Here is a 17,418-nt window from a genome sequence, read left to right as displayed (position 1 = left end):
TGACTGACATTTCAAGCAACAAATACAATCAAGTCACTGGAGAACATTAACCAATGAAGTCAAAATGTAGTTCCTGACAATAACTAAATAAATTTAGTGCCTTACAAGCAATTGCAGATCTTAGTGAAGTGAGGATAATTAGTGACAGGTTATTTGTTGACATAAGACTGTTAAATTGTGACCTGGTTGTGTTGAGTCTGACTGTGAGAGGGAGCACAAGCCAGAGTGCCAGACAAAAATAGCAATGTATTTGTTGCCAGGGAGACAACTAAATATTTGGCACAACCAACAGCCTTAATGCCCACTTACTGTATATAGCTTGTGACTTCCTGTGCGATCAAATGACAGCATGTGAGATCAGTCTGCTGGTCGACTAAGTAAACTTCAGTTTGGGGAGAAATGGGCCAAAGTGAAATGTTGAAACAGAGTCAAATCTCCAAAATGATCTTAACCTCACGATGACTCACAGCAGGACTCAACAGCAGCAGTAGGAAAGACTTTCATCTGCTGACACACGACTGACACAGCTGCTGTGACAATGAGGGAATAAGCCACTTACACTGCGGTGTAATATAAGCTATGTAATTCAGATTAAAGGAGGATAATATATTTCTTTGTTTTTCTACACTATTTTCCCTTTTGTATGGTGGGATGATGGCCTGAGTAAATGGGGTTAGGTCTCTCTTAGGAGGTACATTCAAATCTATCTTGCAATCATTCTGTGCAAACAATAGCCTTTATATTTGTATGTGGAAAAGTTTTGTTACGAAGCAGTATCATACTTACTTACTTTACAAATTTATCTGGATGAAACTTTGCTTTATGCACCCACCTCACTACAAACCGACCAATTCTTTTATTATGTCTTCATTATTGTTTTTATGTCATTTGTGCACCAAAGAGGCTCGGATCCATTTGCTGATGAAGAACATGAGTTGAATCTGGAAGGAAATCTTTATAATCGTGTCTGCTGCACTGATAAGCTGTAAGTCTGCTGATTACTAACACCACATCTGCTTTTCACTGACAGAAAAGCAGACTCACAATTACACACTGACTTGCAAGTGCAAAACCGTGGAACTTAGTCCAGCTGTTCTTTTTCAGTGCTCACTGTCACACAGTGTGTGGTTTGTTCTTATCTCGAACCAGCTCGAACCAGCTGGCTTCTATCAGTCACCCAAGGAATTGGCAGTGTCCAGGGCAGCTTAAATTGAATTTACCTCCTCATCCACAAACAAAGAGTTATGATGATGATGATGTATCTGAGAAGCTATATTATTATGGGTTGTCACCAGGAGACGTGGTTCTTGCATCAGAAGTATGTGGCACAAAGATCTAATATATTTCCTCCTGCCCCAAGACCCAGTCTTAAGACAGTCAGCAGATCTAATGACACAGAGACGTCTCACATAAACAGAGGAAGAACACACACACACACATACACACAAACACATAATTTATACAGATTTTTATTATTATCATTCAATATATCAATAAGAGAATTAATTACAGTCATACTGTGCTAATGCATGGCCTGCAACAAATACTACCTTTGTGAAGGTTGCTGACTCTGGCTATATACTTTGCAGTACAAAGAAGCAAGACTTCTGTGTAGTCTTCTGTCCCTTTTGGTTGTTTTTATGAGAGTTCAGACTGGAGTCAGTATCAGTGTGGTATTATTCTGTCGCCTTTAAAGCTAGTTGACGGTTGACCTGACTGTATTTAGAAACACGAGTGTTCACTGCCATCCAGTGGTCAACGTGAGGAACTACAACAATACAATGATTCAATGGCTGAGTATTGTGTAATGGTGTAAGTCCCTCTCCACTCAAATGTTATGTTTTTCTTCTTACAGTTGGTTGTTTGAGATTTACTGTGCAGAATGATGTATGTGCAGAGTTTGACTGTAAAACAGGGCTTCCCAAAGTGGTCCAACATTAGGTTAATGCTCTTTAAATTATAAATGACTTTCGATGATCAACTTTTGGTAAGTCAACTAAGGGAACTTGGGATCCTATTTTGCATCCTAACAATACAATACAATACAATACATGTTTGCTTTTGGCTCGTGGCCCACCATTAAGTTTCATTACGTGTTTGGCCCTCCAAGGGAAAAAGTTTGGACACCCAAGTGGAAAGTTTCTCTGCGATCATTGAAAATCAGATTTTAAGGGGAGGGGCCTTCGAGAATGAATTGTGACATCACAAATAGTTTGGAAGTCAATCCCGGTCCAGTATGTAACTGGCACACAACTTGCATCATGTTTTATTGCACATACACTGAGAATGGACTTTTGAGTGAAAAAGTGAAGGAGACATCTTGTGTATCCAGCAGGAAAACTTAGAATTAAATTAACCAAATTTGCATCTTTAATGAATTATCAGCTTTTTAAGGATTTCAATGTGTAAATTACACTTTTTTTTATTATTATACACAAACAGACTATTGCTATATGTTGCAATACATGTCTGGATCTTTGAAATAAATTCAGATAACAAATCCAATGGATTCAAAGGTCATGTTTCTCAAGTTTTCAGACTTCACTCAGAGGAAGGCTGAACAACCTCTGTTGTAATCTTTAAACATGACGCTTAAATTTGAGAAATAAAGACACATTTTAAGGCACAATCTGAACCTGAATCTTAAAAATGACTGAACATCTCTACTGCACTTGGAACAAAGTCACCTAACTCTGTGTGAAAGACACTATGAATTGGGTTGAGTTGTATTTAACTGTGTGAGAGCTACCAGGGAGGTGTTCACAAGAAAGTCGAGGACTGTAATGAACAAGAGACAGCTGTTAATACACAGTGGTTTTTGCAGTGGTGATGAGGATACCTCTCAGATTAAATTAAAAATATGACTGCATTTCCTGTCCTCAGCAGATTATTTTAGTTTAGATTCTTTCTTCATTTGCGGTAAACAATTGGTCTGAAGAGGGAAGAGTTGTGCTCACACTGAAATGTTCAGGCTCGTACTTTTAGCTCTTGGAATAGACACAAGAAAAAAATAATTAACAATCATTAATGATTCATAATTGTTAATCATTAGTGTTAATTGGATTATGTTTGTATAACATGCTTAGTTTATCTCAATCATTACAAGTTAAACAGCATTTCCCATTGTTAAAAGAAAGAAATCAGCATTTTGCTTCAATCTGTAGCAATCTTGGTGATGAAGGATAATTAAATATTTCCATGACTATAAAGTAAATAATTTGAGGATGCCTATTCTGTCACTAATTTTAATAAAAAGCATTACTTGCTTTAGTCACCAACTTTGGTCAAACCATTTTGCTATAATTAACTACACTATCACTAAAACTTCTAATATTTCCTATGAAACCTGACTGCCCGGTTTGTCAATACACACTTCAACAAGGAGACAGATTAAGATTTGTTTTATAGGAACAGTGAAACACGACCTATATTTTTACGATAAAAAACTATGTTAATAATAAATTGCCCAAAACAACATTGCATTACATCAGCAGAAGTGCAGGAGCATTACACTGTGGTTACACCATCACACAAACAATACAAAGCCCAGCTGCCCGATGAAGGACTGGTCCACCTTGTAATCATATGAACGACCCCCTCGCTGGCATTGGTCCACTTCTAACACATTCACAGTGACTGAAACACCATTGGTGAACAGAACGTGAGGAGGGCGTGCTCACCCGTACCTATGCTCATTAATATTGATGAATTGGTGGCAGTTTTATCTTTAAATGGCTTCAGTGCACACAGACGGCATATATATATACATGTAGCATGTTACTGTAATGTCAGCTAAAGTGAGGTTATACACTTAAGGCCGTATCTGTAAGCGTGGTAGCTAACTGACGTTAACGTGAAGAGCTCGGCGGTGTACTGGTTTGGTGTGTGTGTGTGTGTGTTTGGTTGCCAGCTTGAAAATTTGTTACTGCAAGGCTGGCATAGAAATGGCATCAATAGCAGCGGCGCATGAGCCAGGTATAAGCCCGGGCTCCATACCGCTGGCGGACGCTTTAGTCCCCGCGAGTATATTTGCTCCAGACCGGGGAGGATGCGGGGACGACACCGGGGACGAGTGCTTCGACGACGGGGACATGATGAATGGCGAGCCCGAGGACCGTGGGGCTGACTTCACCAACAAGGTAAAGCTAGGCCCTGGATATTAAGGCGCTGTCAAGCTAACACTTGCTAACGCTTGCTGCCATTAGGGATGAATGAATGAAGCAAATGCTGTGTGTATTGTATGTAACTATGTAATTACAAAACACTGAACGGTGGCTCATACTGCAGCCACTGAGTACTCTTATAGTTAGTACCAGATATTATACGCGACTGACTTTCTGGACTCAGGGGGATTGCTTCTGCTGACGTTAAATAAAAGAGCTAGCTGTGGCTAACGCTAGCTCCAGCTGATGCTTTAGCGCGTAACCTAACCTAACATTACATTAGTCCATATCAGTCGAAGCACATTGCACCGTATGCTACCGCAGCCTGGCTCTTGTTGGCCGTTATCAGATGATACAGCGACAGCCAGAAGCAAGGAAGCGCCACACCAGCGACCCTGTTGTTAAACAAAACACAACACTGACATGACGTGTTTGAGTTAGACCCAACACAACAACACACACAGGCTGATGAAATGAAGGGAAACAACATAAGGGCTGTAGACATTTTTTTGTTTTTGATTTGCTAGAAATAGCTATTGAGTATACACACTTTTCAAATGAGTCTCACAATGATGTCAACCTGCATGAGAGTGACAGCAATCAGGTTTGGGTCCGGAAGGGTCAAATTACACACTAAATGGTATTACATTCCCCATAGATTACAGAGTTGCATGAGGGAGGCGGTCCCTTGGTCACCTTTGGCTGCTGTCAATTTCATATGTCTGTCAGCCTCTGTTAAGCTGTGTAATATACTTTGATTTACCTCTGTAGATATCATACCCAGTGCGCCTTTTGGCACAATGATAGTGAACCATGATATGCTTCTGTAGCACCACCAATTTGTTTCCAGGTGCATATGTTTTAGCATAACACTGTCGTAACCTTGGTTTCCAGGGACATCGGCGGTGTCGTTTGGCTTAATAGTGAAACAAAAAAGTCACATCATACACCTTTCCCATGTAAAGTAAATCGTTTTATTTAATTGTAGCTTGAATCTAATGTCATAAAGGTGACAGGTATTTGCAGGTAATACTGCTTAAACGGTTTTCATTTGTAACACATGGTAACACCACCATAACATTTCTCACATTTCTCTACATTTTCTACAGAATTAAACGCAGAGGGCAATGCTTTTGGTCGTATTTTACTTGTTACTACTAGGGATGCTTTAATATATCAGCCTACCGCCAAATAATACAGTATTCGTGACGTCAGTGGCTGATGTTTATCTGTTGTGTCACATCTACTTTGCGCTGGCTAAATGTTGTGGTGGTTATTTCTAACTTGGATCCTGGAGAAATAATCACATCCATTTTCCAGCGCTGGCACAAATTACACACAAACACAGATGTGCCCCGTGCAGCAGCATGGACAGTGAGCAGCTGTTCACCTCTGCATCTTACATCTTGGAAGAGAAAAGAAACAGACCAAGCTGCAACGAGGCAGAGATGCTTATCTTTGGATTTCTTAATTTCCCTGGCACAAAAGGACAAATGAATAAATACAGAGGTGTAAGACATCGGCCAAATTGTTATTTTATATAGAAAGATCGCAATTTATTAACAGTATGAAGCAGTTTTACTGTGGTACTGGCATAATGGAGCTTTTTAGGTCATCTATATCAACAGCCATAATAGTATTGTGCTCACATGTAACCTTGATGTGTTTCATGGGAAAAGACACAGCTGCATTAGTGTGTAGAGAGCAGCCTTTGAACCTGCTATTGCCTGTAGGTTTACTTTCTACTGGGCTCACATATAATAGGAGAGTTGTCTTAACTGAATGAAACATGTCCCTGCTTACTCTGAAGTCTGCAAAGCAGCCACACTTGGCGCAGTCACCACCAACATTGGAACAGCTAATGATTCACTGATTGGATAAAGGATTTGTTTTGATTATGCATCTATTATGTAACAGTCATTCAGTCATGGTCGTAACTCCAACAATAACCAATTTATTTCTCTGTTTTCTTTTTCACCCCCACCTGCACAAACCCAATAGCTGGCACTTGTGAGCCCAAATGGAGAGCAGTATGACTCGTTACTTCGCCAGCTACGGGACAGGATGGAAGAGGGATGTGGAGAGACCATCTATGTGGTTGGCATGGGCTCAGGTATGAAAAACACAGGCCGCTCACATGCTGCGATTACTTAAACTATTGATTATTTCTATTATCTTGAGCTGTTTCGGACAATTGCTCCCATTTCTCCAATTTTTTTTTGTCAATCTGTGCCAAAGTAAACCCCGGACAAATCATCATGTCCACTTGTAAAATGCCCTACTTGCCTTTTGTTCTTCTCCCTGCATCTTTGTGTCGTAGATGGTGGTGACTGGGGTCTGGATGAAAAGGATATGGAGGCCTCAGTAGCCACGGTGCACTCTATGTGTGAGCAAGTGGACGCTGACCTTATTCCGCTGCGGGAGCGCAACGAGTCCGCCGGTTTGGTACGCGACTATCTGATCCGCCGGCGTGTGGGTGAGCTAGACTTCCTGGAGGTCAGGTGAGTGATCAGAGATATGAATAGAAAGGGGTCACGGGTATGATTCAGCATTAGATCTCACTCACAATACTTACAGCTTTACTGATTGTTCCTTTCTTTTTCACTACATTGGTGTTTTCTTCAAAGAGACATGAGAAAGTTTTGCTCTCCTTGCACAGCTTTGGTGATATTTTGGTACCCCTCTATCCCTCAGGGTTGCAGTGGTGGGCAACGTAGATGCCGGTAAAAGTACTCTGCTGGGAGTGTTAACGCACGGAGAGCTGGACAATGGCAGGGGCTTTGCCCGCCAGAAGCTCTTCAGACACAAACACGAGATGGAGAGTGGCAGGACCAGCAGTGTGGGCAATGATATCCTGGGCTTTGACCAGGAGGGACAGGTGAGGGGTAGAGAGGAGGCGGAGCAGAGAAGTCTACTGGCTGTCATGCTTCTGAGAGAGTAGATGTTATTAAAGCATTAGATTTGTTTACATGATGAGGTGTTCAATACATTGACATTCTGAATGAAATACTAACAGTAACTAATGAAGTGAAGCAGGTTTATCTGTACACGAGGTGAAGGAGCAGAGGTAATGGGACTGAAGAGGATGGCATCCAGAAAAAGTAAAGTAGTGAATGTAGCATGATCCAAGTGCACCAGCTATAGTAGCACATAATAACACCGTTATAAATTGGAGTTTAGGTGCTCTTGCTCAGGGGCTATTGACCAGTACTGGATACTTTAGCCAACAAACAGCCGCCCTCAGAAACTGGCAACAACCACGAGAGAGATGGGAAACAACAACTTGCTTACAATTTGTAAAGCAGCACATAGAGGTAGAGAGGGTATGGATGCTGTGGTTATATCTCCACCCCTCTCTGTCTGTCCCTAGGTGGTGAACAAACCAGATAGTCACGGAGGAAGCCTGGACTGGACCAAAATCTGTGAGAAGTCCTCCAAGGTCATTACTTTCATCGACCTGGCTGGCCATGAGAAATACCTCAAGACAACTGTATTTGGGATGACTGGACACCTGCCAGACTTCTGCATGCTCATGGTCAGGAGGGAGGAGTCTTTTTTTTGTGTGTATTTGTGTGTGGTTGTGTGTGGGCAATGTGAAATTGGCATTATGCCAGTAAATACAATGAATGGGTGCCATATTAGAAAAAAACAACTACGAAAGTGTTTTTTTTCTATATCTATTCATATGTACATCTATAAACTTTGGATTAAACCCTTATCTGTTGTATAGCTTAACCAAACGTCTACAGCATCCACAATGTAAAACAAATGCAACAAACAAAATTCTTCCCTGTTTCTTTAAAATTAAATTAAGTTAAATTATCTACACTTTTTCTTCTCTGCCTCACCAGGTGGGCAGTAATGCAGGTATTGTAGGGATGACCAAAGAGCACCTGGGCCTGGCCTTAGCCCTGAATGTGCCTGTGTTTGTAGTGGTAACCAAGATAGACATGTGTCCAGCCAACATCCTGCAAGGTCAGTCCTTTGTAGTCCCTTAACTCCCTCAATTATATTTCTCTCTTAAATGTGAAAACAATCTAACGAATAACAATAATACAATTAATAATAACGAAGGCTTCCTTTCTCCTGTTAATGTATTGATATTTTTTTACTCAGAGTTGCACCACGTGTCGATGTTCTGTAATTCTTGTGTATTTCCTTTGCTCATAACAGAGACACTGAAGCTGCTCCAGAGGTTACTGAAGTCGCCCGGCTGTAGGAAGATCCCTGTCCTGGTGCAGAACAAGGACGACGTCATAGTCACGGCTTCAAACTTCAGTTCGGAGAGGTACTAACAGTGCTTATTGTCTTGGGGACAAAACAAATAGCACCAGGGACACAAAAATACAGTGTCTGGGACAATGGTGGAAATTGGGGGTTAGCGACAAATCTAAGGACTTATTCAGTCCATTAGGGAAAAGACGAGAAAAATATATGATTATTCCCATGTGTGCTGCTCAGAGTAATCTCAGTCTACGGCTCTTCTGCCAATAGCACAGGGGTCTCTCCCTCTCCTCTTGAGCCATGCACAGGCACTCAGTAGGTGTGGCGTTTAGGTTGTGTTTGAGCTTCTCTCCCACTGTTAATCTCTGGATTACTATGCTCCTTTAGTTTATATGTATATAGTTCATTTGAGTTTGTAAATATTTAGAGAGTTTGTTTGATCTGCTTCCTCCTCTGTAGATTTTTCTTTTACTTCCCTGTAGTGAGTTTGTGTTAATTTGGCTAAATAATAACAGTGTGTGTATGTAAATTGCCAGTGCTGTATACCAATCAGGTATAACAGGTTTGAATCCCCACTGCAGTTTCCCCTGATGCATTTCTTGATCTAACAGTTAGAAATAAACAAGAAACAAATATAAGATATAATAAGCCAAACACATATAAGTGCAGGGAACAGAGTGAGTCAATTAAGTGATCCGAGTCAACAAAACAAAGTTATTGAACTCTATTCATTATGTAGAATGAAAAAAAAAAAAGGTTTCATTTGGGACAATGGTTGTTAAGTCTGAGACAGTTGAACGTAGAATTTGGGACAGTTGGGGGACACAGAGAAAAAAACTAGATATAGATTACTAAGTCTGTCCTAGCCCGACTCAGACTGTGAATAAAAATGCTACTTTGCAAACCTCTGCGTGTGTGTTGTGTCCCCGCAGGATGTGTCCCATCTTTCAGATCTCCAATGTGACTGGAGAGAACATGGACCTGCTCAAGATGTTCCTCAACCTGCTTTCCTCCAGGACCTCCTACCGAGACGACCAGCCCGCTGAGTTTCAGATAGACGACACCTACTCTGTACCGGTACTCTAACCAGTGACAGACGCTTACCACTAAATGCATTTTACTGTGTGGATTTCTTAAGGGTCCACTGTGTAACATTTAGGAGAATCTAGTGGAAGTGGAATATACTATTCATAGGTATGTTTTCATTAGTGTATAATCCCCTGAAAATGAGAACGGCTGTGTTTTTGTTACCTTAGAATGAGCTGTTTTTACATGAAGAAGCAGGTCCTCTTCTATGGAGTCCTCCATGTTGAATCAACATTTTTCACTGTTTCACGGCCTGTTTCTACGACATGCTTGGAAGACGAGTGGTATTCAGTTTTTAGTAGTTTCTGTATTCGGTTGTAATGTGCAGCTTTACTGCAAGATACCCCTAAATCTTACACACTGGTCCTTTAAGTGAGGAATATCACGCTACAGGTACAAACCTCACACAGCATACAGAACAGATCCCACCAAGTGCTATCTAAACCACCGGATGTGTTGTGTTTACGTCTCAGGGAGTGGGAACAGTAGTATCAGGAACTACTTTACGTGGACTCATACGTCTGAATGACACAATGCTACTAGGGCCGGATCCCTTGGGCAGCTTCATCTCCATTGCCGTCAAATCGATCCACCGCAAGAGAATGCCTGTGAAGGAGGTCAGAGGTGGCCAGACCGCCTCGTTTGCTCTCAAAAAGGTAGGAAGAGAACAGAATCTAGGGGGAAAGTTTGGGACTGCATAACTGTTTTGTGCATTATGATTAAATAGTTAATTAACTGTCTCAAATATAGTAACCGGTATGGTTAATCATTTATACGACAGTATTTTTTAAGATTCTTGCGGTTTTACGATATTTCACGGAATGACTGGGCTTATATAGTACATAGAATATATAAAAACATTTTAATGCAGTTGTGTTTGCAGAATATAAATGATTTTTATTGTGCAACCGGTAACAAAAACAAAACCTTAAAATTAAAAAAAGTATACCAAAAACTTTAATGTAAATATATTTGTATAAATAGTTGTAAAAACACTATAAACTAACATACACAAAATTAACACCAGTGTAACGGTTCATCCGTTTTATTGCCCAACACTATTTTCCCTTAATCCCTCTCCACTGATCTGATACGTGTCCATCCTATCACGACTCTTTGTAGATCAAGCGTTCGTCCATAAGGAAAGGGATGGTGATGGTTTCCCCAAGGCTGTGCCCACAGGCCACATGGGAGTTTGAGGCAGAGATCCTGGTACTGCACCATCCCACTACGATATCCCCCAGATACCAGGCCATGGGTAGGTAACAATGACATGGAAAGGTGTCAGGGAGTTGGGGCTTTATATTATTGATTGAACATTTGAGTGCCTTGAAGATTTGTGGCCAACTCTCCAAATAATATTTAATATTTCTGAAGAGTTGCTTGGTTCAAATGATTAGAGGTTTCTCGAATAACTGTGTACAATTTGTACAAGATCATTTTCTCAAGAGTTGTACCCTCATGAAGTTTGATAGAAGTACAGGACACTGACCAATGGTGCTCTCAATGGTCAAATTCGTTTTTCCCCAGTCTTTCTTTTGCTCTATCCAATCACCTTTCTGTCCTCACCCACCACTCAGTCCACTGTGGCAGCATAAGGCAGACGGCCACCATCTTGTCTATGAACCGGGACTGCTTACGGACAGGGGACAAGGCTTCAGTCCACTTCCGTTTCATCAAGACCCCTGAGTACCTGCACTGCGACCAGAGGCTGGTGTTCAGGGAGGGACGCACCAAGGCTGTGGGCACCATCACCAAGGTAACAGAGCCTTCTGTAAGATCAAGGACTGTTTGAGTGGTGGGGGGCACGGTGCTGACCAAATTGAAGTTCAAAGACGCGTACTTTTGCTTTACAATGTGCCAGTGTCTAAAGCCTTAATTAAATGGAATAATTCATTTCATTTACGAGGAATAAGCCAAGTGAGGACACGGCTGGTAGAATCATAGTTGGTCCATGATTGTCCCCCCCCCCCCACCGGCGCAGCCTGAACACACTAGCCCCATTCAAAATCCGGCATCTGATTTAGTCTGAATCAGCACTAAATGTTACACACTTGCCCTTTAAGATCGGTAAAGGACCAGAAGAAAAAAAACATTATTACCTTGGTCAAACGCAAAATGTTTGTAGAAATTATTGACCATAATTAGTCATTATAGGGCAATCCATGGTATTAATTACTCTACATAGTCCCCTGTGAAACATATCCTATTCAGAAAGGGATCAGGCTGAGATATGCAATTTGCTGTTGTAATGAGCTTTTTAATTAAGCATAAATCTGTTTTTTTTTTAAATCTCACTGAGACTAAAGTATTGACTCACATTCCTTCCAGCTGTTGCAATCCACCAATAATTTGCCCTCAAATTCCAAACCTCCACAAATCAAAATGCAGCCTACCAAGAAGGCACCACTCCGAAAAGAGGACGGCACCGTGGCAGCCGGCGATGATGTAGCAACGATAGCACAATCAGCAGGCCCGAACGCGACACAGCCGGTAAGCCAATGAAAATGTGCCGTTTAGTCTGGTCGTGCTCTTCTTGTGTTTCTTTGGTTTTTCCTGCCTTTTACTGTGTACTTGCCTTAACATTGCCGCTCTTTTCTAATGTATTAACTTCTCTGTGTCCTCCTTCTTTCCTTTGGTCTTTTTTCCATCCTAAACTTTAACTGTGTCACGTTACAACACTTCTTCTCACACTCTCCCTCTCCTTTGATTGCGTGGCTGGCTTCCTAAGGGAGAGGGAGATGAAGACCCTCAGATAAAGGAGGGCAACAAAGAGAACAAGGTAAAGGGTTAAAGATTGTGTTTTCCTTAGCAAGATAGCCTGGCAGTCTTGTTTCTTGATACATTTAGTCAATGTTTTCTGGTCATGGTCTTTTTTTCTTTTTTGGTTTTTTAAATAGCTGTTTGGAATATGAAATACTCCAAATGCAAGTTTATCAAGTGTTTTTGTTCCCTCCCCCTTGCAGCCAAAGTCTGGAGGAGGTGGAAGGCGAAGGGGTGGCCAGAGGCACAAAGGAAAAAGCCAGAACAACAGCACCAACTCCACAGCAGCTCCCACCTCATCGGGAATAGGAGGCTGCTGAACTACCCTCTCTTTTCCCCTGCAAACCTCCCTCTCTGCTATCACTCCACCAAGTGTCTTCATTCCACAAACCATGAAGGATACAGATGTTTGGAGCAAGACACTCCTCACTCTTATTACGCCTTGCCTTTTTACACCAGGGCTTACAGTTGTTTTTTTAAAAAGGGAACACAAAGGGGTATGTCCCAAACCAAAGGGCATACACCCGTAATGCATTTTAATGTCTCTGCCTTTACCACTTGGATTGGTTTGTGTGATGGTAAGCAGTGTGGTTTCTGAGGTTAGCCTCACTCAGGTTGATGATTTAATTTTATCCATAATTTATGTGTATGAAATCTACAGTTCAGTCCTCTGGCTTAATGTCAGTTGGAGGGAGGGAGGCTAAACCCGAAACAAGGGTCCAGTACCAATATGAGCAGCTATAAATGAAACTCCCCCATGCATTCCCTGTGTATTTGCAATGAAAAACATTTAATGTACTATTTATACTGCATATGTAAATTAGCTGTTAGTTGTGCTCTGATTGGAAAGATGCCAATATTGTAAAAAATGTATGCAAATTATAAATGAATGTAGCAGAGGGCACGTAGTAATTTCAAATTCTAGATATATGGAAAATATGAGCTGTTGCAATTTATAATTGTCAGTTATTTATTTGGCATACATGCAGAACGTTCACTCTTGGATGGTCTTAGATCTTTCAACCTACTATCACTTGCACTCTTAGAATCAGTAGTATCTACCATGCTTCCACTGTCAGCCATTTTCCAAACCTTATACCAATAGTGTTAGTACAGAGAAATACAGCACAGTATCTTGTCACTCCAACGGTTGCTCATGATTATAAGACATGCAGTACTTGTGGTGCTACTTGTAACTCTAGTACCCCATGCGTTATGGCCTGTTGCTGTTAACATCTTGTGACATTTTAAACACACTTTGCCGCTAAAGAACTGACCATTAATAAACAAGCTTTACTGAACAGTTACAGTACTTTTAAACAGTACTTGTCTTTCTAAATGTCAATTTGTCTCATATTTCCTCATTATATATTAAAAATCTTAACACTGTAATTCTTTACTGTGGAAAAATATTTGGATGGGTTCTCAGTATGTTTATTATTTTCTTTTCCTTCAGTATACGTCAGTATTTGCTGTGTACTCTCAGTTTTTATGAGTTCCACATGTTACAGTGTCAACTATTGGCTGGATTGAGTAGACACCAGACGGCAGAATATTCTTCTGCATTTCGATTGTATATTATTGACAAATAATGTATTGTTATTTACACAGGCTACAATAGCTACAATTATGTAAAACCACAAAATTAATTGATTATGTTTTCTGCACATGGGAAAGTTACAGTTAACAATACAAGTCCAAATAATTCTCAACAGTTTCAGAACATAACACCCACCGGCACGATCTAATTAGCTTGGCAGGAATAACAACCAAAACAACAAAACCTTTGCTATCTGCAAAGTTTTCAAAAACTACCCTGTTAAAACTGTAACAAGTGTACATAAACTTAAGTTGTAAAAAAAAAAAAAAGAAAAAGAAAAAATTTGAGCACCACAATATACTCAAAGTAATTCAGTTTTGTCAACATATGAACCTTCAGTCTCCACATACAGGTCACCATTATGAAAAATGAACAGTTATAACAGACTTAATAAACAGAAAATACCCTATTTTCTAATGTATGTGCAGCTTAAAGTCAGAACTAAAGGTCAGTTTGGACAGTCCTATGCTGAATTGCTCTAACTTACAAGGGCACATTTATTCACAAGCAACAGTTGTGTTTACTTCATATACAAAAAAACATTACAAATTATATTTAACATTTATTTACTGTAGATTCTAACACAAAAGTATTTATCTGCTTCATTTTACAATATGTCATACAAGTGCAGACTGTTCACTACCACTATTAGGGTAGCACACATACCCATAGTCTTGTATTACAATTTGAAAAGGCTTTACTCGGTATAATAATATAATGAAATATTTTGTGGAATTCATGATATTGAGGTAAGTAGCAGTCCTCTCAAAAATAATTTGTAACTTTATAGCTCCATATTTAGGAATGTTCTGTTTTGGTCTAAATATTTGGGAATATACAGGATAATGTGGAATTTAGGACCATGTTAAAAGGTCCAGTGTTTATCTTGGCGATGTTTTTTACAGACACAGAACTGACTGTATATCTCAGACACAGAGATGCGCTCGAAAAGCACTTACTACTTGTGTATATATAGTTTTAACCATGTAGTGCAACCCCCTACAGTGGGTCTGAATTAAGGTATGCACCTTAATCCACACGTATATGCTTCAGCATATACAAACTGATCGACCTTTATGAGGACATGAGAGTCTCAGAGTAATGATTACGGTGTCACCATTGTCCAATGCTGAAAGGTGATGTGATGGATGGGGTCTGTAAAGTAGTCACTTACAGTAGCAGACAACTGTCTTATTCATGATTGACAGTGAAAAAAAAAAAACAGGTGAAGAGACATCGAATACACACGTGATGCATGACAGGATAGGATTCAGTCGTCATTTTGCTGTGTGTTTAACCATCGATATCCCAGCTGAAGAGGTGGTGTTTTACCAACATATCCTGCACTCCCTCTTTAAGGGGTCTCTGCTCCTTCTCCTGGAAAAGAGATGAAATATGGACAGCTTTTACCAAAAAGACAATTGTTACCAGAGAGACTCAAAGGAATCGCAAAGTATTGAATGGGCAATAGCAACTTGAAGCAAGGCGATGCTATGACAATCGTAATTCTATTGAAAATGTTACCTTGGTGAGTTTATTTGTGTGATAAGGTCACTCTATATACCATCTATATACTAGTATGAAATCAGCCCGATAAGTAAACTAGGAACTATACTAACTGACTAAAGCATCTACAGTCTATAGATGACGTGTTACCTAGAGGTCCCAACTAAAGAGGTGATGCTTAACCAGCACATCCATAGTTTCTGCTTTCAGAATGGTGGATTTCTGAAACAGCATAAAGTCATAAAGTTTTTCTCCACCTGAATACTAATATGCTTTCTTTGAATAGTTCAGACTTGCTTACTACTGCTCTATATGCAAATGCTAGAATAATCTGCTTGGCTCACCTCTTTCTTGTCAGGTAGTTCACAATCTTGGGAGAGGCTGAAGGCAAACTTTGACAAGACCCTGAAGAGAAAACAACAGTAGAATGGTTATTATTCGTTTTATTAGTTTCTTCCCTTTTTGTTTCATTTTTGTGCTTTAAAAAAAACAACAACTTAATATTGCCAGCCAACAGGAATTCAGTACTGAGTTTGTAAGCAGCTTATTCCATTTAACCATTACCAGTAACCAGTAAAGTGTTTCTTACCTGAGCTCACACTTGATCTGCACCCATCCAGGACTGCGGAGGAATGACCAAGGGTGATACCACTTTTCTACAGCAGCCATGCTGGAGCACAACACTTCCAACCACAGGTGCAGCACCTGCTCACTGGTGGGTTAGAAATATATTAAGATACTATGCTCAGATTGACTGTATTGATATCAATTCTGTATCAGTCTCAGTCTCAGAAACTCACTTGAGGCCGACGCAGACAAGAGACCTAAACTTGATATCCATCTGAGCGTGTGCTGAGTCGTGGCTCATGTTGACTGACTGCACCGCCTGAAAAGAGCAGACAGAGGGCACTCATGCACTTTCAATAATATTCATTCCGTTTACAGACTGCTGAATTTAGGCAAGGCCTCACTGGGCCTTCCAACTACTCAATAAAACAGATTTGTTTTTTGTTTTTTACACATTTCTATTAAATGCTCACTTACTCTGTATAACAGCTCCTCTGGTGTTAGTACTTTCCCATCTTCATCTAACCTGGTAGATACCGGGACAAATTGAGTTGTTACCTTATCATTCCGGCATACATATTAAAAGTGAATTTCTCATTCATCTGCCACAAATATAACCATATTTCTAACATTTAGGTTGTAATTATAACCCCCAGCACCCATGTTGAATAATCATGTGAAGAGAAAAAAAAGAAATGGAAACACAATAACGGTTATACCTGTAGGTTTTACAGAGCACCAGTCTGGAGTAGACAGAGTTGAAGTCCCTCTCTACCTCTCTACTGGCCGCCTGAGAGAAAACCAAAAGGACAAAGAAACGATTAAATTCCTTGGTGAATTTGTGTGCAATATGGTGCCATTTGGAAAAAAAAAAAAGCTTTCCTACCTCTTCTATGAATAACCAAGGGTGACAAGGCCCTCCCAGGATAGATGGTTTCTTGAGACCGTGCTGAAAGATGGCCTTTAGGGCCGGACAGAGTGTGCCCCTAGCCAAATCTGTCACTGCCTCTGTCACAGAGTCATCACCTGCTAATGAGTACTGGGAATAGACACAAAAGCATCAATCACTGGTTAGGATACTATGAATTAATAATCAGGATACTAGAAGGGCAATGTGAAGAAACAAAGATAAAAACTGACAAATATCATTCTAATGGGCAAATCAAAGTCCATAGAAACACTTATGTCTTATTAAGCTGATTATTAACTGCTTCCATACCTCTTTGCTTCTTTCATCTAGGATCTCCACAAACTTAGCCGGAAACCAACCTGTTACAAAGAGCCACAGATAATGTATGTCAAATGAGCTGTAAGATTATAGAAAAAGGCAATTATCCAGATGGCAATGGAAGCAGATACATAAGAACACACCTCTAAGGCCATTGAGCTCTCCAACCCAACAGTGTTCATCCTTCTGTGAGATGATCTGAAAAAGAAAGAAGAATCAGAGGTAAGGGAGTACAGTGTGTGTACATGGTTGCAAACTTTAAAAGGAGTTCAGTCTAGACC

At 40.3% G+C, this 17,418-nt stretch overlaps 2 protein-coding genes across 4 annotated transcripts in view; one reads left to right on the top strand and one right to left on the bottom strand.

The window, feature by feature from the left end:
* Window positions 1-3,727: 3,727 nt before the first annotated feature.
* Window positions 3,728-13,628, top strand: gtpbp1 (GTP binding protein 1). 2 transcript variants are annotated; one of them, XM_035654919.1, is made up of 14 exons: window positions 3,728-4,139; window positions 6,165-6,276; window positions 6,484-6,664; window positions 6,858-7,041; window positions 7,534-7,698; window positions 8,015-8,138; window positions 8,337-8,451; window positions 9,320-9,464; window positions 9,947-10,129; window positions 10,596-10,731; window positions 11,054-11,232; window positions 11,805-11,966; window positions 12,205-12,255; window positions 12,440-13,628. In XM_035654919.1, the coding sequence occupies exons 1-14, from the start codon at window positions 3,945-3,947 to the stop codon at window positions 12,554-12,556; spliced, it is 2,049 nt and encodes a 682-aa protein (XP_035510812.1). In that variant the 5' UTR covers window positions 3,728-3,944; the 3' UTR covers window positions 12,557-13,628. The 2 variants fall into 2 exon arrangements, with proteins under 2 accessions (XP_035510812.1, XP_035510813.1); XM_035654920.1 differs by lacking the exon at window positions 12,205-12,255.
* A 152-nt stretch (window positions 13,629-13,780) lies between these two features.
* sgsm3 (small G protein signaling modulator 3) overlaps window positions 13,781-17,418 on the bottom strand; it is a 12,129-nt gene continuing 8,491 nt past the window's right edge. For both annotated transcript variants that reach the window (XM_035654918.1, XM_035654917.1), the window contains 9 exons: window positions 17,281-17,335; window positions 17,129-17,178; window positions 16,796-16,948; window positions 16,629-16,699; window positions 16,387-16,435; window positions 16,143-16,228; window positions 15,932-16,054; window positions 15,687-15,747; window positions 13,781-15,213 (listed from right to left, as the gene is read on the bottom strand). In XM_035654918.1, the coding sequence (XP_035510811.1) occupies window positions 15,130-15,213; window positions 15,687-15,747; window positions 15,932-16,054; window positions 16,143-16,228; window positions 16,387-16,435; window positions 16,629-16,699; window positions 16,796-16,948; window positions 17,129-17,178; window positions 17,281-17,335 (732 nt within the window). In that variant the 3' untranslated portion in view covers window positions 13,781-15,129. The remainder of the gene's footprint in view (window positions 15,214-15,686; window positions 15,748-15,931; window positions 16,055-16,142; window positions 16,229-16,386; window positions 16,436-16,628; window positions 16,700-16,795; window positions 16,949-17,128; window positions 17,179-17,280; window positions 17,336-17,418) is intronic.

This window comes from Morone saxatilis, unplaced genomic scaffold (assembly GCF_004916995.1).
Source record: "Morone saxatilis isolate NCDOM2014 unplaced genomic scaffold, NCSU_SB_2.0 Contig14, whole genome shotgun sequence".
Classification (NCBI taxonomy): domain Eukaryota; kingdom Metazoa; phylum Chordata; class Actinopteri; family Moronidae; genus Morone; species Morone saxatilis.
Note: the sequence above shows the minus strand (reverse complement) of the source record. Positions and strands in the feature narration are given on the sequence as shown.

Coding starts and splice junctions, on each gene's coding strand:
- gtpbp1 (XM_035654919.1), top strand. CDS start 3,945: ATGGCATCAATAGCAGCGGCGCATGAGCCAGGTATAAGCCCGGGCTCC. Junction 8,139..8,336: donor TCCAGCCAACATCCTGCAAG/GTCAGTCCTTTG, acceptor TGCTCATAACAG/AGACACTGAAGCTGCTCCAG. Junction 11,233..11,804: donor CTGTGGGCACCATCACCAAG/GTAACAGAGCCT, acceptor CATTCCTTCCAG/CTGTTGCAATCCACCAATAA.